The 24118-nt window shown below is 44.9% G+C and overlaps 1 protein-coding gene across 2 annotated transcripts; it reads left to right on the top strand.

Annotated features, from left to right (window-relative positions):
• Window positions 1–1913: 1913 nt before the first annotated feature.
• Window positions 1914–23916, top strand: BPNT1 (3'(2'), 5'-bisphosphate nucleotidase 1). 2 transcript variants are annotated; one of them, XM_068279687.1, is made up of 9 exons: window positions 1914–2015; window positions 8594–8721; window positions 10521–10625; window positions 12084–12191; window positions 16119–16167; window positions 17264–17355; window positions 20797–20994; window positions 22751–22856; window positions 23436–23916. In XM_068279687.1, exons 1-9 carry the CDS (start codon window positions 1955–1957, stop codon window positions 23582–23584), a joined length of 996 nt encoding a protein of 331 aa, XP_068135788.1. In that variant the 5' UTR covers window positions 1914–1954; the 3' UTR covers window positions 23585–23916. The 2 variants fall into 2 exon arrangements, with proteins under 2 accessions (XP_068135788.1, XP_068135789.1); XM_068279688.1 differs by lacking the exon at window positions 1914–2015 and adding an exon at window positions 2312–2396.
• The last annotated feature ends 202 nt before the right edge of the window (window positions 23917–24118 follow it).

The following is a 24118-nucleotide window of genomic DNA, read 5'->3' as shown; positions in this document are numbered from 1 at the left end:
ATTACAGGGGACACCAGAGTCCAGGGTTCCTGTACCACCAAGACCACTATCACGCTGAGTGTGGATGTTCCCTAGGCTTGTCTGAGGTTCCTCTGGGGAGTGTTTGGGTGATGGGGGGGGGGGGGGGGGGGGGTTCCTCGGGGGACGGCCTATAGGTGTGGCTGGTGTCTGGTTTATTTCCACCCATGAAAAACTGAAGGTCATAGCGAGGATCAGTGAGGGATGTAATCAATTATTGTTCTTAAACACTGCAAATAAATGTGCTAACATGAAATAAGTGTACAGGAATGATATTATGACAATTATTAATCTCTTCTGCTACAGCAGTAATATAAATGGGCCCTTGTCTGACTCCCAATGACCGCTCTTTTTCATCACCATACATGGTCAGTGGCGACCTGGAAATTGCCTATTTACAGCTCAGTAATCACTGTGCTCACGTTACCTTTTTCCGTGAAATGAGCCTCCTGCAGTCAATATTGTAGTCTTTGATATTTGACCACATAAGGAGAAGCAGAGGAGTACAAGGGAATCCTCCAGAGGGGGCTTCGCCTCACCGTTCCAGCTCTCGGACCCCCTGATGCTTGCAGCTGCGTTCCATTACATGAACGAGAACGGCCGCACTGTACAGGACGGCTTGCACTTGCGCAGTAGCATGGAGTCGTGCTGTGCTACTGCCTGCCCAGTGCAGCCGTGCTCCTTTAATAAACAGCGGGAACAACGCTGTGGTAGGGGACAGGCGAAGCCAAATTGGGCACTTATTTCCCTCTAGGTACACTTTAAAGGTAACCTGAGATGAAGGATGTAAAAAAATTAATAATTACCTGGTGCTTTCGCCAGCATCATGGGCGCCTTTGGCTCCCTTGATGTCCTCCCTGGTCGGCTCAATTTGGCTGCTATCGTCCCCGGTAATCTTTTTCCAGTCGCGTCAGTTGGGCTCTTTTGCGCATGTGCAGCCAGGCCACACGCACGCTCGCCTGATACTTTGATGTCGCCGGGAGCGTTCTACGGCTGCTGGTGACATAAAAGCAGGGATGGTCGCAGTCAGCCAACTACGGCTTCGTAAGCAAATATTCGCTTTGTATGCAATTTGTAGACTTAGCATTAAAATACGCAATTACGCGTAGTGCGAAGCATAGTGTATTGCGGATGCTTATGCCCGTATGCAGAAAATTTGACGCATTAATTCCTTTGTTTATTGCTTTACCCTTTCCAATGCGTAAATTTGTAAGCATACAATCGGCCGCGGAAAATTAGACGCGAGTAACGCATTCGTAGTTCACTACGCAATACACATGTTAACTACGCATAGTGGGCGTAAGCTGCGCGCAGCGGTACTTTGCTACGCGTAAATTCGTAAGCGTAGTTTTGAAACTTCACCTACCAACTACGATGCGTAGATGCGAACTACAATGCGTAAATTCGCACTGGCGTAGTTTCTGCTTATCCCTGCGTAAAAGCGATGGGCACGTTCATAGCCGGGCATGTGCACAAGAGCCTGACTGACGTGACTGAAGGATTACCGGGGAAGAAAGCAGGTGAACTGAGCCCCCCAAGAGAACGCAAGGGTGTCTGTCAGGTGTCCTTCGGATCCTATTGGTAAGCGCTCATTCCTTTTCCCTTTATCCTTTACTTGGTTATGTCGGTGCTGTATATATTCATTTAATAATTATAGCAGTACCTAATCTGCCTCTACAGTCATTCTATCCAGATTATTTGTCAGATGCCATTGCTGCCTGTATAGATCACTGCACAGTGATTGGACTAGGTCCCTTTGCTAAGGGAAAAGTTATGTCCTTGTTCCCTTTAGTGCCCTTTGCTCCTGTGTGTTGTGTCCTTGCTAACCCTACAGAACTGACAGCAGCAGTGAGCTCCAGGAATCTGGAGTCTCTAGGACCCAGGAGGAGCAGTGCTGAACCAGGAAGTGATCTGGTGTAACACAGGCAGTGCTGAAATGTTGTATAAACCTTTCCACTTACTGGCAGTTACTTCTCTGTGCAGGATAAGGAGTGCAGGTAGGTTTTTGTACCCAGAGGGGCCTTGAACAGAATCCATGCATGTTTGTTCTATTCCCCTCCCTTTTGCTGCAAAAAATCAGAGAGCCTAGAAGATGCTGATCTGTGTATGAAATGCATAACTTTGCATAAAACATTTAGTTTTTATGTTGTGTGCTTGCATTGCTTTTGCATGAGCTGATGATACGCTTGCCTGCTCAGGCAGCTCACTGATTGGCTAGTGAGATCCCTATCAGATATGGCAGGTACAATAACAGTCGCTGTTGCAGAATTAGGTGCAGGTGTTAGATGTAGTACAACTTCAGGAGGAGAGGGATCATAGGAATACCCTCCTGAGACGTGAGGCTTACTGGATGGACAGGCTGGGATCGTAGTCACCAGGTGGCTTGAACGAGGACTTTACCCCATCTACACCATACAATTTTTGTCCGATTCGAATTGATTCGATTCAATCCGACATGTCGGTACGGATTTGATTCAATTTGCCATTGTTTTGCAATGGCACATTGAATTGAATCAAAACGCGATCGGACAAGTCGGATTGAATCAAATCGGACAAAAAATTGTATGGTGTAGATGGGGCTTTAGATGCTCTTTGATATCTATTGCTGTTCCTTTCCCTGGTAAGGGTTAAGTAATTTTTAAAGAGAAACCGTAACCATAAATTGAACTTCATCCCAATCAGTAGCTGATACCTCCTTTCCCATGAGAAATCTATTCTTTTTCTCAAACGGATCATCAGAGGGCTCTGTACGGCTGATTTTATGATAAAACCCGCCCACAAATGATGTCAGTGCCTCACAGCACCGAGGTACTGACATCACACTGTGGGAGCCTTGTTGCATTGTGGGAAATAACAGCTGTTTACAACTGCCAAAAAAAGCTAGCAGCATCTCCTTCCAGTGACCTCACTTGCCAGCAGTAAAAATGTCACCATGTGGTAAATGTCAGAATGTAAATCAAGGAGAGGAAAGATTTTGCAATGCGCAAACATTGACTAAATCATTTATACATAATTATTGTAAAAACTAAGCACTTTTTTATTACATTATTTTCACTGGCGTTCTTTTAAGTTTGTGCCCACCCCCTCTAGTTGGGTGGGGGTGATGTTGAATGTCTTTATATGGTGGATGTGAATGTCAGAAGCTTCTGCATTTGATAAAGGGCCCCATGCCCAAAACGTCATGCCGTTTGTTATGCTCTCTACCAGGGCTGTGGAGTCGGAGTCGTGGAGTCGGGCAATTTTGGGTGCCTCGAGTCGGAGTCGGGAAAAAATGCACCGACTCCGACTCCGACTCCTAATGAATTTGTAACTGTAATTAAAATAGAAAATATGATAAAATGTTCTATTTCTCAGATAATAGTCATTAAAAATAATGTATATATACAGTAATAGCTGTGCTTAGTCCACAAAAATGAAATAAACCAATCAAAATTAGTTACTTGTGCTGCTTCAATAAAGCAGTCCCCGTATTTTTAAGGTCAGATATACATATCTGATTGTGACTGTATATATGATGCGTACACAGGAATCTCTTATATATACTAAATAACATCTATGCTGTAAGAATAAAGCCTGATGTGTAGCTGTGTCACTAATAGAGATGGTCAATGAGATGGAAATAATTCTGCACTGATGCTGATTTATGCAAATGTATGCACTCCCTTTGCTGATGAAATCAAATAATTTGATATGTTATTAAAATTTGGTTTGGTGACTACAAATTAAAGGGTACCTGAGACGGATGAAAAGTAAAGTTTTATACATACCTGGGGCTTCCTCCAGCCCCCTTCAGGCTAATCAGTCCCTCACTGTCCTCCACCACCCGGATCTTCTGCTATGAGTCCTGGTAATTCAGCCAGTCAGCGCAGTCCGGCCGCATGCCACTCCCACAGCCAGGAACATTCTGCACCTGCGCAATAGTGCTGCACAGGTGTAGTATGCTCCTAGCGGTGGAGTGTGTTCATGCGCACTACGCCAGACTGGCTCAAGTACCTGGACTCATAGCAGAAGATCCAGGTGGTGGAGGAGGACAACGAGGGACTGATTATCCTGAAGGCGGCTGGAGGAAGCCCCAGGTATGTATAAAACTTTAATTTTATCTGTCTCAGGTTTACTTTGTTACACAGTAGTACTATACTCTACATATGCACTCCTCACAGAGCTGCAGGGAATCCACTGAGAATGCTGTGCACATTGAACACAGAGGTGTTGTCTGTTTACAATCTCCTCATTCCCCTGCAGAGTACCTGCACATCATTCTTACATGTACCCACACTTACATTGCCTAGGGCCTGATAGATGTTCTTTGTTCCGGTTTGTACCTTTTACAAGTACTATTACTAAGGACTAGTTTTAGTCTAAAGGGAATAAATATAGTAGTCTACATATCCTTCTCACTTCAGTTGTCTTGTAAAATTCCTAAGCGTTGGCAGTTAAGAGACGAATTTCATGTTACATACTTTTAATCAACAAAATTGTAATATGCAAATTAGAGGAGTCGGAGTCGGTGGAATCCTAAACTGAGGAGTCGGAGTCGGTGGATTTTTGGACCGACTCCACAGCCCTACTCTCTACTACTGCAAATGATTCGCAATAAATGATTGGATATAGATCCGTGAAGGGTTGAGTCCTACTGGGGTTGTATTGGGTGCTGTCACCATCAATAACACATCAGGTCAAAGAGTAGAGACACCCTTGCGATGATGAACAAGGAAACGCACGGAGCAATGGACTATTGGAGGAGCGCACCAGTCGGGACAGGTGAGTCACTGGTTGGGGTCCGGCAGCCGGCTCAGTGGCCCTGGGGGGTGGGTGGGGGAGTTGGCAGCATAAAAAGGGGCTCCTTATCCCACTTTGGGGGGGGATTTCTTCAGGTTTGTAGGTGGAAGGGGGGTGGGGTTGACGGGGGGGGGGGGGTTCTGGCTGGTAAATTGTGACCAGCGTGCCCATTCTAAGGAGAACCCTCCCAGCTAAAGGTGAAGTTACACCTAAACCACACAAGTGTGAATGGGGCAGAGTGCAGAATGGCACCTGTTCTTTCCATTGCTTCTGATAAGCGTGGAGCTGCTTGGCACAGAGGCTGCAGAGTCTCAGGAATCAGATAGGGTGCTGCAGGGCATTATGGGAAGGATTGCCCATAGTCTCGTAAGACAATTTTCTCTCCTCATTGTTCTTTATTGCAAAATCACTGTGAGTCAGCCTATTTTCTCTGCTAGTACAAAGGTGATAGGCACAGATCCAGCCTGCAGCGTTCAAATCTCTGGTGTTAAAGAGAACCTGAGGTGAGATGGATATGAAGGCTGCCATATTTATTTCCTTTTAAACAATACCAGTTGCCTGGTTTTCCTGCCGATCTTTGGCTGCAGTAGTGTCTGAATCACACACCTGAAACAAGCATGCGACTAATCCAGTCACACTTCAGTCAGAAACATTTGCATGACATACTTGTTCAGGGTCTATGGCATTAGAGGCCGAGAATCAGCAGGACAGCAAGGCAATCTGCATTGTTTAAAAGGAAATAAAAATGTCTTCCATGTCCCTCTCACTTTTGGTACAATTGCACACTTGGGGGTTACTTCACTATAACAAATAGCGTTCCTTATCAGAGTTGGCGTGCCTTATCAGAGTAGCATAACGAGAGCTACAAACTTATACCTTCTAATTGGCAATGACGAGATCTCCACTCTTCCTGCCCTGAGCCCCTGCTGGTCCAATCACTTTAAAGGACATTATCCCTGCACTTTGATTGGCCCAATAGGCAGCCTGTCACTGGACAGGAAACTTGACAGGCAGCCTATTGGGCCAAGCAAAGTGCGGGTATAATGTCCTTTAAAGTGATTGGACCCGCAGGGGCTCAGGGCAGAATGAGTGAAGGTCTTGTCATTACCAATTAGCAGGCATAAGTTCGTAGCGCTCGCTATGCTACTCTGATAAGGCATGGCAACTCTGATAAGGCACGCTAACTCTAAGGCACAATATTTGTTATAGTGAATCAACCCTTTGGCCCATATGCAATTTCTTTTTCTCCTGAGTTATCTCCTAGGAAATTCTTGTCATATTCTCTGTAAAATTAACTTTTAAGCATTATACAATTGACAAAGTACCTAGAAGTTGGTGAAAAAGTACTATAAAAATTATGAGCAATTTCTTCCTTGCTGGTAGCTGGAAGTGACCTTGAACACAGAAAATAAATGGAATCTGGGCTTACCCGGGGCTCCCTCCGTCCACACACCCTATGCGTCACCACGCCGGTCGCCACAAGCTTTCTGTGCATGCGTGGCCCGTCCACACACCCTATGCGTCACCACGCCGGTCGCCACAAGCTTTCTGTGCATGCGTGGCCCGTCCACACACCCTGCACGTCACCACGCCGGTCGCCACAAGCTTTCTGTGCATGCGTGGCCCGTCCACACACCCTGTGCGTCACCACGCTGGTCGCCACAAGCTTTCTGTGCATTCGTGGCCCGTCCACACACCCTGCGCGTCACCACGCCGGTCGCCACAAGCTTTCTGTGCATGCGTGGCCCCTGAAGGACTGAAAAAGCTGCGGCAAGTTGTTGTTTTTTTTTCATTTAATACACACGCGTTACCATAGACTTACATGACATCCAGTCCGATGCAGATCGCCGCAGCAGCCGGACTGTAACGTAAGTATGGACGCGCGTTAGGGCACTTCTGGCACAGCGTACCCCAACGTGGGGAGTGTGAACTACCCCATAGACTTTTATTAGGCTGCAGTGGGGTGCTGTAAATTTACCAAACCGCCCCAGTGTGAAAGGGTCCTAAATGTTTTTGGATTGTGTAACAAATCATCTTGAGTTTTGATTTATCCTTATGGGGAAATTCGCTTTGCTTTAAAGAGAAACTCCGACCAAGAATTGAACTGTATCCCAATCAGTAGCTGATACCCCCTTTTACATGAGAAATCTATTCCTTTTCACAAACAGACCATCAGGGGAGCTGTATGACTGATATTGTGGTGCAACCCCTCCCACAAGAAACTCTGAGGACCATGGTACTCCTAGCAGTTTCCTGTCTGTGAACCTTGCTGCATTGTGGGAAATAGCTGTTTACAGCTGTTTCCAACTGCCAAAAAAGCATGCAGCAGCTTCATCACCTGCCAACAGAAAAATGTCCACATGTAATAAATGTCAGAATGTAAATCAGGGATTTAAAAGACATTACAATGGTCAAACACTGACTAAATCATTTATACATAATTATTGTAAAAATGAAGCGCTTTTTTTATTACATTATTTTCACTGGAGTTCCTCTTTAACTGAGAGAGATATGGATTTTTCCTTTTAAAATACCAGTTCCCTGACTCTCCTGCTGATCCTGTGTCTCTAATACTGTTAGCCACAGCCTCAGAGCAAGCATGCACATCAGATGCTCTGACTGAAGTCAGAGTGGATTAGCTGCATGCTTCTTTCAGGTGTGTGATTCAGCCTCTACTGCTGCCAAAGAGATCAGCAGGACTGCCAGGCAACTGGTACTTTTTAAAAGGAAATATCCATATCCCTCTACAGTTTAGGTTCCCTTTAAGGATGCTTTGGATGACGAGCTGCGTTTTTGCACATAAAAAAAATGCATGCAGCGGGGTGATATCGCAAGGCACTACTGTGTAGCGCAATAATGAGAACCTCAGACAGGGCAGTCTATGCAATTCTCGTGTTCTTGCGTATCGCACACTATATGTGCTGCCAAAATGCGCATGGCAACACATATCCAAGTTAACTCTGCATATGACTGGCCAATTTTACCACTGCTATGTACTATGAGGGCCAACAGATTTTGAATACAATGGACAGGCTGTAGGTAATGCTCTCATACTACATAGAAGTAGTAACATTGGCCAGTCATCTGCCGATAAAATTTGGATGTGTGTATGGACCTTAAAGGGATACTGTAGGGGGGTCGGGGGAAAATGAGTTGAACTTATCCGGTGCTTCTAATGGTCCCCCGCAGGCATCCTGTGCCCACGCAGTCACTCACCGATGCTCTGGCCCTGCCTCCGGTTCACTTCTGGAATTTCAGACTTTAGAGTCTGAAAACCACTACGCCTGCGTTGCGGTTTCCTTGCTTCCCCTGATGTCACCAGGAGCGCACGGCGGAGGCACAGACCATACTGGGCCTGCACAGTACGCTCCTGGTGTCATCAGCAGGAGCGAGGACATGGCAATGCAGGCGCAGTGGTTTTCAGACTTTAAAGTCTGAAATTCCAGAAGTGAACTGGAGGCGGGGCCGGAGCATCGGTGAGTGGCTGCGCCAACACAGGATGTCTGCGGGAGACCATTAGAAGCCCCGGGTCACTTCAACTCATTTTCCCCCGACCCCCCTACAGTATCCCTTTAAGGCTTTGTAAACAGGCACACAATCTATTGGGGGGGGGGGGTTGGGGGTTGTGAAGGTTAGCAGAGAAGTAGGGAATGGTGTAGATACTCTCACTCCGAGTTTAGCTGAGGTTTTGCTGAGTCTGAGAAATGGTGATTTTGAACTGCCAAAAAACGCTTTTTGATTTGTCCTTTCTTTTTACATTATCTTCCATATCCTTCTATCTTCTATATCCTGGTAGCATTCACAATGTCTTCATCTGCCAGCGTATTGGTGAGATTGGTGGCCAGCGCTTACTCTGTGGCGGAAAAAGCGGGAACCATCGTCAGGAGCGTCATGAGTGGAGGAGACCTGGGCATTGTGGAAAAGGTTTTATTATTATTATTATTATTATTTTATTTTTTTTATTTGCTGCAGTCATTTGTGCTGCTAAAACATAGAATAATGTGTCTAATAATAATGCTTTAGGCACACCTCTAACTGGTAAAATAGAAACACCCTAAGCAGGGCTGGATTTACCATAATGGTTACATTTTCTGCGTAATTTAATGTTTGTTGCCTGCATATGATAGAGACTATGTAATAATAATAAAAAAAAAAGTTCCCCTGGGGGGTACTCACCTCGGGTGGGGGAAGCCTCTGGATCCTATAGAGGCTTCCCCTATCCTCCTGTGTCTTACGGCGGTCTCGCTGTGCCCCTCCGAAAAGCGGGTATGTAAATATTTACCTTTTTCCTGTTCCAGCGGGGGCGCTGTAGCGTACCTGACTGGGATCGGCTATTTCTGAGTGGAGAGCCGATACTGCGCCTGCGCTGGAGCCGAGAAGGTAAATATTTACATCCCCCACTATTCGGAGGGGCACAGCGAGACCACCGTGGGACACAGGAGGACAGGGGAAGCCTCAATAGGATCCAGAGGCTTTCCCCTCCTGCGGTGAGTACCCCCCCCAGTGGCATTTTTTTAATGTTACAGATCCTCTTTAAAGGTGCCCATACACTCGTCAGATTGGCAGCAGATAGATAAGAAATGCATCTGATGATCTATCTGATGCGTTTTTAGAACATTTTTTACCAGGAAAGAATTCCAATAGATTTCAGTTTGAAATCTATTGAAATTCGATCTGATGGCATTTTTTTGCCATCAGATTTCCATTAAGGCAAACTGATAAGCAATCTCATCAGATCGACCTAAATTTTCCACCCTGCCTGGTCGATGGAAATCCATCGAAATCGATCGAAATCGGCCATCGATCGGTCGATTGGCCAACTTATTTTCAAACGATCAATCGATCGATCGATCGGGATCGATCGATCGGACAGAAAATCGGCTGAGTGTATGGGCCCCTTTAGGACCCTTTTCCACTGAAAATCTCTATCAGAGTTGCAAATGCGCTGCAATGCAATCTTGATTATCACTATTTACAACTAGCACGACTGCTACTGCGATCTGCTACAGAATTTTACGTTCTTAAAAACTAATTATAGGCCAATTACAAATGCAGGAAAATTGCACCTTGCATTTGGGAAACCGCATGCAATCCGAAAATGAGAATTAAATGCACCCGGTGTAAAAGGGCCCTAAATTTAACAAAACAGTGAACATTTCTTATTAGTTTTCCTTCAGTCCTGAGTAAGAGTTCAGGTTCACTCTGAGAAATGCACCCTGTATGTATTTAGATAGTTTAGCCTGTATAACGCCCCCTCATCTGTGACTAATCACAACTGTTATTTCATCTCTCAGCTGTGTCAGCTGGCTGCCTCAGCAGAGCAGCTAATTTGTGGACACAGGATGTTAACCCTTTGTCTGCTTCCTTGAAAGTAGGAAGTAGACGAACTGCAGATTTATTTCAGGATTTTTCTTTAAAGGCTATTATGCTGTTGCTTCTCTTTTAGAGCAGAGAGAAAGTTCTGGGTTCAGGTCCGCTTTACGCTGTGCTGCAGGGCCTGAGAATTTTGGAGAAAGGTGTAAAGTAGTTCTACAATACTGGCATTTTAGCCAACAGGGAAGATGAGCCCTACTCACTACATACTGAAGGTGAAGAGCCAACTACAGAAATGCAGCCCTGACAGCAGCTGCACAAGTGGTCATGTGATGTCAGCTTAAAACAATACTTTCATGAAATCCATAAAAGATGCTCTGTTTCCCCCCCCCCCCCTTTTTGTTGTATAGACTGGAGCCAATGATCTGCAGACTGCGGCTGACCGCTTGGTGCAGCAGAGTATATGTTCCTCTCTTGCAAGAAAGTTTCCACACCTGACCATCATAGGAGAAGAGGTAAGAGGGGCAGTGATGGGAGGGCTTCTATGGCGAAGAAGGTCATTCTGGCGCTCTTCCCCCGCACTGTGTCTGACCTGGGCACCGCCATATACATAATGTTATGTCATTCGGCTCACCCTGCACCAAAATGACAGGCAGCGAGCATCCAGGTACGCTTCTATGGGTTCCTGACCATAGTATATTTGTACTGTTCCTGTCCCATAGTTGATTTCTGCTATCTGACGTTGTCGTCCTCTTTTGCCGGTATGAGAGCTTCCATGTTGCTGGTGATGTCAGCACTGTGCACAGAGCAAGGAAAATTCACAGTATTTTTTATCTTGATGTATTGTCATGCCATCTCTTTCAGATGACATCCTAATTGTCATTGCTGTGAAATGGAATAAATTCCTTATCCCTCCTTTGTTTGTACTAGAGCATACATGTCAAACTCCAGCCCGGGGGCCAAATCTGGCCCTCAGAGCCATTCAATTTGGCCCTCTAGTGGTTTCCCCACTTTGCATTATGTTTGGCCCACTCTAGACCACCAGGGAAGCTAAATTGGAGGTGAAGCCCTAGGTCACCAGGAAAGCCATATGGGGGAGGGAAGAGGAAAGCACTAAACACTAGGGAACTGTATAGGGGAGGGAGGGGGGGCCACTAGACACCAGGGAACTGTATAGCGGAGGGTGGTGGCCTCTAGACACCAGGGAACTGTATAGGGGACGGAGGGGGGCTACCTGGGAACTTTTATAAGGGAGAATGGTGGCCAGTAGACATTGAGGTTGGCCCGTGACTTGTTTCCAGTGTACAATGTCGGCCCACTTTAAATTTGAGTTTGACACCCCTGCACTAGAGGGATTTATTTTCCTACATAGAAAATGGTGTTGATAACTTTCTAGCTGTTCACTTCATTTCTTTGATTTTAGTCTTCTCTCCTAATTTAGTTTGTTTTGTGTTTTTCCATGAGCACTAATGCTGAGAACACATGATACTTTTTGCCGTTAGATAGATGCGTTTGATTGATAAATGCCCGATACTCCTCTCCATCGTTTTACTGCTCAAATTTTCATTGAATGGAAAAAAGATAAGAGAATCAAGCGGGAAAAAAACGTATCGTTTGTTCCCAGTATAAGTTCTTTAGGAAATAATAAGAGAAGTCTAATGCTGGGAACAGTTTTTTGCAGTCGATTCTCCTGTCGATTCGCCGCTCTGTTCTCTTATCTTCCGCTCGTTTTTTCTTTTTTTTTTTCCATTCACTTCTATGAGAAATTGAGCGGAAAACAATCGAGCGGAGAATCGGACATGACGGAATTTGTCAATCGAAGGCATCTGTCTAATCGATTCTCCCGAAAAGATGAATCGTGTGTTCCCAGCATAAAGGGCTGTTCACCAGTAGGAATGATCAGTCGGGGGTCACTTTGTTTTCCCCTCTGTGTTCACGTCTGTTACGTCCAATCTTGCTGCTTGTTGTCACAGGATCTGCCCCCTGCAGACGTGGAAGAATCGCTGATAGAGACAGGTGAATACGCAGAGGTACTGAAGTCGGTTTTCCCATCTCAATACAGCAACATCAAGGAGGAAGAGGTAATGTACAAAGCAATGTTAACCATTCACACTCAAAGAACGCAGACAGTAATAAGAATAAAGAAAACACTAAAGGTTATAATGGTGGGTATTAATCCTTAAGGTGCCCATACATCAGAAGATTATGGGCATATTCGAACAAGAGACAAATTTATCTCTAATCGAATCTGATTAGAGATAAATGTCTCTAATCGAATTTCCCCATACACTACAGGACAATTCCCGTCCGATTTCAGCATGAAATTATCAGGGAATCTGCTGAGCCGCCGGCTGTCCGCCCCGCCGCTGTCTGCCCCGCCGCTGCCCCCAAAATGTATAAATGTGTGTAATGTAGTGCATTTATACATTACATGTCCTGTAGCAGCTTCCGCACGGTGTCCGTCCATCTCGCCGGGTAACAGCCGCATACACGCTAGCGGCGTGTATGCGGAACCCGGAGATGGACGGAAACTGCGTGGAGGCTGACACCGGACATGTAATGTATGAATGCACTACATTACACACACACTACACACATGCATACATTGCAGGGGCTTCGTCGTCTCGTCGCTCGTTCGCAAATCTGCCGCCGTACCGCCACGCACCCGACCAACCAACCAACCTTGGCCCGAAATTTTCCAACATGCGCGATCGACTGTGCGGCATATTATTATAATATAATATACCTGGTATTTCCTCCAGCCCCTTTCAGGCTCATCAGTCCCTCGCTGTCCTCCCAGATCACCTGGTTCCTCCACTAGGCGGACTGGTAATTCAGCCAGTCGGCAGCGGTGCAGTCCGGCCGTTTGCGCTCCCCCCACGCACGCTTAGGTCTCTTCCCCCCCCCCCCCTTTTTCCCCCCGGATGAATTACCGAGCAACCTAGTGGAGGATTCAGGCGACCTGGGAGGACAGCGAAGGACCGATGAGCCCGAAGGGGGCTGTAGGAAGCCCCAGGTATGTTTTATTTTTATTTTGTTTTATTGATCTCAGGTTTCCTTTAAAATGTCTTGTCATTTCAGTGTAGGATCTGTTTTTTGTTATATTACTATAATCTATATTGTTCACTAATGAAGTCGGAATATCTATTTAGATAGCAGGCGAAAGAGGAGACTCCTGGGCAAGGTGACCTTGATGTTGGCAGATAAAAATGGGAAGGCTAGAAGCAAAACTTCATTGATGAGATATGGAGCTGCCATTGCCCTCTATAGATAGACTAAGTGACCCAATGCGTCTTTCATGGGTGACCGACCAAACGCCCGTGTCTTCTTCCTGGATTGTTGCTGAGTGTGTCCTTTCATTGACCTGACACACGCTGGTAAAGTCTATCATGCTTTTGCTCCTCGATGATCAGCAAATATTCCTGCTCAGGAAGTTATAAAATCGCTGATAAGTTGTCAAGTAAAGTCACTGGCCCTGTAGAAATCAATGTGCTATTATTTCCTGTTGATAAACGGGGAGAAATATGGAGAGCTTACCGTATATTCCGGCGTATAAGACGACTGGGCGTATAAGACGACCCCCCAACTTTTCCAGTTAAAATATAGAGTTTGGGATATACTTGCCGTACAAGACTACCCCTCTTCCAACGCACACCAAATTAAAATTAAAATAAAAAAATCATGTAATGGTGCTGTGTATGAACAGATACTGGTGCTGTACTGTATGTGTTACTCAGTATATAACAGTATATAGTCAATTGACTTGTTGCATTGGTCAACTCTCCTTAAGTAGACTGGTCAGCTCTCCTTGTCTACCTGTTTATCAGAGCGGTATGGAAGAATAGATTGCGCTCAGCAGGGAGATCTGAGAGGCGGTAACAGGATAGGGCGCATCACCCGGCATCAATGACACCCGGCGTATAAGACGACCCCCAACTTTTCAGAAGCTTTTCAAGGGTTAAAAAGTAGTCTTATACGCAGGAATATACAGTATTTCTTACAGAGCAAAGGGCAGTAATGACTTCTGAATACAATAAATGTCTGCAGGTTATCGCTTCCCTGTGACAAAAAGCAGCGAATAAAGTTTTTAAAATCCTAGCAAGGCTGTGAGTCGGTACAAAAATCATCCAACTCCGACTCCTTAGTTTGACACCACCGACTCCAACTCCGACTCCTGTACCCAAAAATTGCTCCGCTGTCAGGGCCGTGAAGTGAGTACAAAAAAACATCTGACTCTGACTCCTCAGTTTATGAAACCACCAACTCTAAGGCTGCTTTCACAATGGGACGTTACAGGCGCACGTTAGAGCAGCCTGTAACGCACCCCAACGCACAGCAATGAAAAATCGATGGGCTGCTCACGTTGCGTTACATTGTAACGCAGCACGTCTACATAACGTACTGCATGCAGTACTTTACACGCGGCTAAGCCGCGTTAGCCGGTTTGCACATGCTCAGTAGGGCTTTTTTTTTTTTTCATTTTATGGGCGGAGAGAAGGTGGGGAGAGGCCGCTACGTAGCCAGGCACATGGCTACTTATTATTCACTGCACTTGCAGTGTTTACATCATGGAGCGGCCGCGGATTGGCTGGCGGGACCACGTGATGCGGAGAGCTCCGCTCACGTGGTCGCCGCAGTGCCTCCGACAGAGCAGGCGCACCAAAAGCTGCTTGTAACACGGCTCTTGGTAGCGTCCTGCTCCAACACCACCAGGCGTTGCGTTAAGGGCACGTTATGTGCCCTATAACGTCCCCTAAACGCAACGTCCTGGTGTGTAAGTAGCCTAACTCCAGGTACCCAAAAATTGCTCCGACTCTCCAACACTGACTCCACAGCCCTGAATCCTAGGGCAGCTCTCATGAACATGACTAATATAAAAAAATTGCTTATTCCACATATCCATAGAGATCAGGTAAGCCCCAGAGCTGTGGCTAGACCACTCTCATTCTAGGTGAGACCTCCACAGAGGGACACCTGAAACTCAGCATTTCTTCTTTGCTCTAATGCTTGGTACACACTATGCAATTTCCTGTCAGATCAATTGATTCCTGTTCGATCGATTTCGTACAGAAGTGATCAGATAATGGATCAGAAAATCGATGGGACACCCGATCGGACCTATTGGAAATTATCAATTCAACCCTTCAATCCGACAGGAAATTGCATTGTGTGTACCAGCCATAAAAGATTGTTTATAGCATAAAACCTACTATCAGAAAAAAAGGTAGCAGAACAGTATTCAAACAGTTAAACGCAGCACTTTCTTCTTCAGTGAGAAGCTTAGCTCCAGTGCTGAAGTTGAGGAAGTGATTACATTATCTTGTTTGTTTCCTTATCAGCCACTGTTGGTAAACATTCCTAAGCATTGCTTCAGCTGAATACAAGCAGAAAGTGTACACCGAAGACAAATCCTCAGTGGATACATTTATATTAATTCAAACAGCTATGCAATAAATTATAATGGCAGCTTTGTAGGAATACAGGTTTATATTGAATAATATTATGTCTGAGTTTAATCCCGCTTTTAAAGGGAAACTGAAGCCTGCAATAAAAAAAAGCTGTTTTACTCACCAAGGGGTTCTACCAGTCCCCTGCAGCTGTCCTATGCCCTCGCAGTCACTAAAGGATCCTCCTGTCCCCCGCCATCAGTTAGGTTCGTTTTGAGCCAACAGCCTGGCCACGCGTCTCCTTCTTTGTGTTCATGTCTGCAATAGCGTCCTGTGCAGGATGCTATTGCGGACGGGAACGCGAAGAAGACTACGCATGGCCAGGCCTGTCAATTAAACTAGCTGGCGGCGAGGGGGGGGGACCGGAGGATCCATAAGTGACTGCGAGGGCACGGGATGGCTGCAGGGGACTGGTAAAAAACCAAGGTGAGTAAAACTGCTTTTTTTTTTTATTGCAGGCTTAAGTATCCCTTTAAGGTGGTTAAATAATGGCTATGTAATATCTGTGAATGTGAGACTCTTATGGCAAATGATGACTGGTGAGTGTTACCTGTATTGCAGTTGGTGGTCTGGGTGGACCCTCTGGACGGCACTAAAGAATACACTGAAGGTTTGTCCTTTTTTTTTTCTACAAATACTGTATATTCCGGCATATAAGACAACTGGACGTATAAGACGACCCCCCAACTCTTCCAGTTATAGAGTTTGGGATATACTCGCCGTATAAGACTACCCCTCTTTCTACACACACCAAATTAAAAAAAAACATATACTGGTGCTGTGTATGAACAGATACTGGTGCTGTACTGTATGTGGTACACAGTATATACTAGTATATAGGCGATTGACTGGTTGGATTGGTCAACTCTCCCTAAGTGAATTGGTCAGCACTCCTTGTCTCCCTGTTTATCAGAGCGGTATGGAAGAATAGATCGCGCTGTGCCCATAAAACACGCCTCTTTCACCCTTCTGGCCCACCCTTATGTCCTGTTTACCTCTTTCTCTGCCTCTCAGACCTCGCACATGTGCGCCTGCACCGCTTCACTACAGTCCTCAGCAGCGAGATCTGAGAGGCGGTAACAGGTTGGGCGTATCACCCGGCATCAATGAGATTTTCAAGGGTTATAAAGTAGTCTTATACGCCAGAATATACTGTAAATCAAAACCAAATCCATTCATAAAATCTAAATGATCTGTATTCTTTTTCTGTAATTTCTTGTCATGTTTACTTAAAGTGAACCTGAAGCCATTTATTTTAATTCTTTTTATTGCACAGTTACCTTAAGCATTAAGGCCCAAGCTGATTCGCCGCATCCCTGCGGCAGAACAAGGTATTATTTAACCCCCTGAAATACCGCAGATTTTGCAGCCCGATAGAGGCAGAGCTGTACGCAGTGGCTCTGCCTCTACTCCAGACAATCTACTCCGACGATCTCCGCCTCTCCCCGCCCCTCTCAGCCTTCGAGAGAGGCGAAGATTGATTGGATAGGAGGCAGAGCTACTGCACACAGCTCTGCCTATACCAGGCAGCAAATACCAGGCAGAAACTCCTGTAGAAACAGACGTAATGTTACTCTGTGGGCCACACTAAAAAACACTCAATGACATACTGTGCATGCAAACTATATCCATGTATTAAGGTACACCTAGCAGAGTATTACATTATAATCTATATTGTCAGCATGCTGTGCACTTTTTATCTGTAGGTCTCCTGGACCATGTCACTGTCCTGATTGGGGTGGCTTACCAAGGCAAAGCTATAGCCGGAGTGATAAACCAGCCCTATTATAACTACCAGGTGAGGGTTTTATTTGTGTGTTTTTCCTTCAATTAGTAACGTAACACAGTATAAGTCAGAAAGGAGTTCATAGCTTTACACGCACATCACAGCAAGACGAGATTGACTTTGTTTTACTTTTTTCTCAACGAAAATAATATTTTCCTTTTTTATAAGACTATAGTGCAGTTGTAAAGCTAGCCACTATACATTTAAGTAGCTGGTGGGAGAGTTATCAGCTGGTTGCACTGGTGAGCCAAGTAGTTCATCTTTTGCTAAACATCTTTGTTCCTCTTGCTGATAAGATAATGTGTTGCTACTCAACTTTTTCTTCAGGTTCTTGAACTTCAAAACGGGGAGTAGCAAAGTGGATGAAAACTAAAAAAAAATAATTAATAATAATAAAAATGTAGACTGATATGGGCAGCACGGTGGCGTAGGCAATTGTACTCTTGCTTCGCAGCACTGGGTCCCTGATCAGCATCCCAGCCAGGGCATGGCAATTGTACTGTATGTTCTCCCTGTGTCTGTGTAGGTTTCCTCTGAGCACTCCTTCTTCCTCCCGCATCCTAAAAACATGCAGATATGTTAATTTGCTTCCCTCTAAATTTGCTATAGATTATGATGGATATATGACGATGGTAAGGATTAGACTGTGAGCTCCTGTGAGGACAGTCAGTGACATGACTATGTACTCTGTAAAGTGCTGCAGAAGATGTCAGTGCTATATAAATACATAATAATAATAATATAGTAGGACATTACACTATGACTATGGTAGAGATTAGATTGTGAGCTCCTCTGAGGACAGTCAGTGACATGACTATGTACTCTGTAAAGTGTTGCACATGATATCAGTGCTATATAAATTATTATTATTATTATTATTATTATTATTTATTGTATTTATAAAGCGCCAACATATTACGCATATTATATGACTATGTACTCTGTAAAGTGCTCTGGAAGATTTTGGCGCTATAGTGGGATGCAAAAGTTAGGGCAACCTTGTTAATGGTCATGTTTTTCCTGTATAAATTGTTGGTTGTTACAATAAAAAATGTATTTAAATATATCATATAGGAGACGCACACAGTGATATTTGAGAAGTGAAATGAAGTTTATTGGATTTACAGAAAGCGTGCAATAACTGTTTAAACAAAATTAGGCAGGTGCATAAATTTGGTCACCACAAAAAATAAATGAAATCAATATTTAGTAGATCCTCCTTTTGCAGAAATTACAGCCTCTAAACCAGGGGTCTCAAACTCGCGGGCCATTTGCGGCCCTCGATACAATATTTTGTGGCCCTCGCCTGCAAAAGCTTCCTTATAGTTCGCTTCAGTGCTCCCAAGTAATCCGCCGCATCCCCACTGCTAAACGAGGGCTTCAGAGCCCCCAAATCGCCCTTTGCGCAATTTGGGGGCTCTGCAGCCCTTGTTTTGCGGCGAGGACACGGCGGATTACTTGTAATGGGAGCACTGAAGCAAACTATAAGGTAATATAGGCAAAATAGTTCGCTTCAGTGTGAATGTGATTTTAAAATAAAACAAACAAAAAAAATCAATGCAAGGGGGGGGGGGGGGTGCTGCTGATTGTAAAATCCCTTATGCGGCCCAGACTCATCCTGACTTTGCCTCCTGCGGCCCCTAGGTAAATTGAGTTTGAGACCCCTGCTAAACACTCCTGTAGGTTCCAATGAGAGTCTGTATTCTGGTTGAAGGTATTTTGGACCATTCCTCTTTACAAAACATCTCTAGTTCATTCAGAATTGATGGCTTCCGAGCATGGACAGCTCTTTAACTCACGCCACAGATTTTCAATTATATTCAGGTCTGGGGACTGAGATGGCCATTCCAGAACGTTGTACTTGTTCCTCTGCATGAATGCCTTAGTGGATTTTGAGCAGTGTTTAGGGTCATTGTCTTGTTAAAAGATCCAGCCCCGCCGCAGCTTCAGCTTTGTCACCGAGTGGAATCCATGCGTCCCTCAACTTTACCAAGATTCCCAGTCCCTGCACTGGCCACACAGCCCCACAGCATGATGGAACCACCACCATATTTTACTGTAGGTAGCAGGTCTTTTTCTTGGAATACTGTGTTCTTTTTCCTCCACGCATAACGCCCCTTGTTATGCCCAAATAACTCAATTTTAGCTTTATCAGTCCACAGCACCTTATTCCAAAATGAAGCTGGCTTGTCCAAATGTGCTTTAGTATATCTCAAGCGGCTCTGTTTGTGCTGTGGGCGGAGAAAAGGCTTCCTCTACATACAGCATCTCCTTGTGTAAAGTGCGGGGGTTTTGAGACCCCCATGTTGCTACTCTTCAGAAAAGATTAAAAGAGGGAAACTTACAAATGACCCCCTTAAATACTTTCTCATTGAATTCACCTGTGTATGTAGGTCAGGGGTCACTGAACTTACCAAGCCAATTTGAGTTCCAATAATTAGTTCTAAAGGTTTTGGAATCAATAAAATGACAACAGTGCCCACATTTATGCACTTGCCTAATTTTGTATAAACAATTATTGCACACTTTCTGTAAATGCAATAAACTTCATTTCACTTCTCAAATATCACTGTGTGTGTCTCCTATATGATATATTTAACTGACCTTTTTTTATCGTAACCAATGATTTATACATGACGATTAACAAGGTTGCCCAAACTTTCGCATCCCACTGTATATATAAATACGAAATAATAATAGCTTAGTCACAGCTTCTAGAAGGATCTTTCTGTATCTAAAGGCAATGAAAATGCATGAATAAGTGCTGTAGTGTTTTGGTTATGCAGAAAATCACATGAAATAAAATCCGGTAACACTTACCCATAAGGGAAATGTGGAATACAGTCTGCCGTTAGGGGGCGGGTGGTTGGTGTGCTTTAACAACTTGCCAGCATACAGGATTCAAGACTAATGAAGGTTCCATTAAAAAGCTTACTCTTATATATCGTTTTTAAGTTATCCAATAAATAATTCTGACCCTTATAAATATGCGCCTCTGACTGTGTGTTTTTTTGTTTTTTTTTTGTGTGTGTGTTTTTTTGTTTTGTTTTTTTTTTTTCAGTTAAAGGGAACCTTAACAGAGAAGGATTTGGATGTTTCCTTTTAAACAATACCAATTGCCTGGCAGTCCTGCTGATCTCTTTGGCTTCAGTAGTGGCTGAATCACACACCTGAAACAAGCATGCTGCTAATCCAGTCTGACTTCAGTCAGAGCACCTGATCTGCAGGCTTGTTCAAGGGCTGTGGCTAAACGTATTAGAGACACAAGATCTGCAGGACAGCCAGGCAACTGGTATTATTTTAAAAGGAAAAATCCATATCCTTCTCAGTTTAGGTTCCCTTTAAACTTCCATTTGCTGTTACACTAAGATGTATGTTTTTATCTGGTTTGTGTCAGTGGTAAGCAGATCAGTACTTTCTGTGACTAATATTCCTTTTTTACACTTATTATAGGCAGGTGATAGTGCCGTGCTGGGAAGGACTATATGGGGTGTTCTGGGTCTCGGAGCATTTGGGTTTCAACTAAAAGAGGTGCCAGCAGGACAACACATCATCACCACCACCAGGTCTCACAGCAGCAAGCTGGTGAACGATTGCATCGATGCCATAAAGCCAGATAAGGTTGTGCGTGTTGGCGGTGCAGGAAATAAGGCGAGTATCCCTGACTTCAGTGTAGGCAAATCACTTCTTTTTTATTTTTCTATTCCGAATAAAGCTTTATTTGATCAAAAGATTTCTACTGCTGTGGAGAGGGTAGGAGGTCTGACGGCTTGGAGTGGGTAGGATAAGTAGGAAAACGACGCCCTTGGCCGATGCATCGAGGGGGATTGTGGCCACTGTACACACACTAGCGGCAGAGAACCATCTAGCATTTGTAGAAGGCTTAGGGGTTTAAGGGCAAAGCTGGTAAAAAAGATGAGGAAGGCGCCTTGGAAAGTGCCCCCTCCACTCCACGCTATAGTTCCCCTTATTATTTACTGCTAACAGCGCGCAGGGGACTGCTCTGTTTTGCAGTCTTATGGTAATTGAGGTCGGAAGGATATCTTACCTCAATTATCACAAGCCTGCACACAGCGCAGCTCCCTGACGCACTGTGTGCTGTGAACCATAAGGGGAACTATAGCGGAGAGTGAAGGGGCGGGACTAAGGACGTGCAGAGAGGGGAGGAAGAACTGCCAATTCCTCCCCACCCATATTCGACAGGGGGCACTGGAGGGTGGAGGATCGTGCTGTGTGCTTCTCACAGCACCAGTAATAAAACAAAATTTTAAAGTATCAGGGCAGAGGGGACCAGGTCAGGGGTACTTAAAGGGCTGGGTATCAGTAGAGGGAGGGTTAAGTATCATTGAGAGATGGTTACGGGTTAAGTATCAGTAGAGGGTTGAGGGTTAGATATGGGTAGAGGGAGGGTTGAGGGTTACGTATGGGTAGAGGGAGGGTTAAGGGTTAGGTATGGGTAGAGGGAGGGTTGATGGTTAGGCATCGGTAGAGGGAGGGTTGAGGGTTAGGTATGGGTAGAGGGAGGGTTGAGGGCTAGGTATGGGTAGAGGGTAGAGGGAGGGTTAGGTATGGGTAGAGGGAGGGTTAGGTATGGGTAGAGGGAGGGTTACGTATGGGTAGAGGGAGGGTTACGTATGAGTAGAGGGAGGGTTGGGTATGGGTGGAGGGAGGGTTGGGTATGGGTAGAGGGAGGGTTAGGTATGGGTAGAGGGAGGTTTGAGGGTTAGGTATGGGTAGAGGGAGGGTTAGGTATGGGTAGAGGGAAGGTTGAGGGTTAGGTATGGGTAGAGGGAGGGTTGAGGGTTAGGTATGGGTAGAGGGAGGGTTGAGGGTTAGGTATGGGTAGAGGGGAGGGTTGAGGGTTAGGCATCGGTAGAGGGAGGGTTGAGGGTTAGGTATGGGTAGAGGGAGGGTTGACGGTTAGGCATCGGTAGAGGGATGGTTGATGGTTAGGCATCGGTAGAGGGAGGGTTTAGGGTTAGGTATGGGTAGAGGGAGGGTTAGGTATGAGTAGAGGGAGGGTTGAGGGTTAGGCATCGGTAGAGGGAGGGTTGAGGATTAGGTATGGGTAGAGGGAGGGTTTTAAGTTGGGCATCATTAGAGGTAGAGTTCTGTTTGTGAGTAGGGTTAGGTTAGATCATCGTAAAATATCAGTTAAGATTACCAATATTTTACTATTAGAATAAAGCAGTAGAAAATCGGGAATTTTACCGATATTCTAGTAGAGGCAATCGCCTGTGCCCTTTTTCTCAGGCATCTTTATTACATGTACGAGGTTAAGGGGTAGAGTAATTCTTTAGGGGTAGCTGTGTATGAGGTGGTGTAAGATATCTAGTTAAAGTACAAAGGGTACGACTTATCCTGCAACTTCAGAATTGCGCTTTAACTTTGTGTTTTGCTCCTTTAGATCATACAGCTTATTGAGGGTCAGGCCTCAGCCTATGTCTTTGCCAGTCCGGGCTGCAAGAAATGGGATACATGTGCTCCTGAGGCCATCCTGCATGCAGTGGGAGGTAAGACTCTCCCTCTCCTTACTTACTACTATATTGCCTTCTTAAAGGGGTTCTTTCGCGAAAAAAGTAGGCAGTTAAAAAATGTGACAGATGACAGGTTTTGGGCCAGTCCATCTTTTTAAGGGGGATTCTCAGGGCTTTCTTTGTTTTCAACAGCATTTCCTGAACAGCAGTTTAACTGCCAACATAGTAAGATACCAGCCGGCCTCCCTACTCACTTGCACACTATTTTGTCAGTTAGACTTTGCAACTGCTGTTCAGGAAATGCTGTTGAAAACAAAGAAAGCCCTGAGAATCCCCCTTAAAAAGATGGACTGGCCCAAAACCTCTCATCTGTCACATTTTTTTAACTGCCCACTTTTTTCGCGAAAGAACCCCTTTAAAGGAAACCTGAGGTAGGAGGAGACGTTGACTTTTTGTAATTATCTGAGGCTTCTTCCAGCTGCCCATAGTCTTTGAGTCCCCTTGGTGTCCTCCATTTCCCCTCCCTTGTTCCAATGTCATCCCAATACAGGTCGCGCACCACCTCACCTTTATTTTTGTATCATTCAATATCCCTCTCCCGTGTTTCTCTTTCAGGCAAGATCACCGACATCCACGGGAATCCCTTTCAGTACCACAAGGATGTGAAGCACATGAACTCGGCTGGGGTCCTTGCTACTCTGCGGAACTTTGACTACTACTTCTCCAGGGTTCCGGAATCTGTGAAAAAGGCCTTGGTGGCATGACTGTGACGCCCCCTCCTGGATGACTCTGCAATTCCTGGCCAAGAAACTGAAATAACAGGAGTACGGAGGCTGCCACTGGTCACTTCTTCCTTTTTTTTTTTTTTTTTTAAATCCCCTCGTCAGGCATAAATACCTTTTTATATCTGCGTAGGCATTTGGCTAGATATAAAGTAGACTTATAAAGCAGTCAGGAGCCCAAACACAGGCCACCTCCTGTACCACAGACTATCACTGCCACAGGCTGCTGTACTTCCAGAGAGTTCAGTCTCTTCTCCTCAGTTTCCTCCTTGGTGATATGTTCACACCTTTTCAATAAAATGCATTTTAAATCACCAGCCAGCAAAAAAATACTCTAAATAATTGTGATAATACTTTTTCACCCCATTTTCATAATTTTTAAATTGCAAAGTGCTGATATTTTATAGGGAAGATGAAAAATTCTCTCAAACTCAGGAGATAAAGTTACTTAAGAGGAATGGTCATGAAAATTTTAAAATGTAAAACACATACAAATAAGAAGTACATTTCTTCCAG

Source organism: Hyperolius riggenbachi, chromosome 4 (genome assembly GCF_040937935.1).
Source record: "Hyperolius riggenbachi isolate aHypRig1 chromosome 4, aHypRig1.pri, whole genome shotgun sequence".
Classification (NCBI taxonomy): Eukaryota; Metazoa; Chordata; class Amphibia; order Anura; family Hyperoliidae; genus Hyperolius; species Hyperolius riggenbachi.
This window is presented reverse-complemented; position numbering and strand designations above follow the sequence as displayed.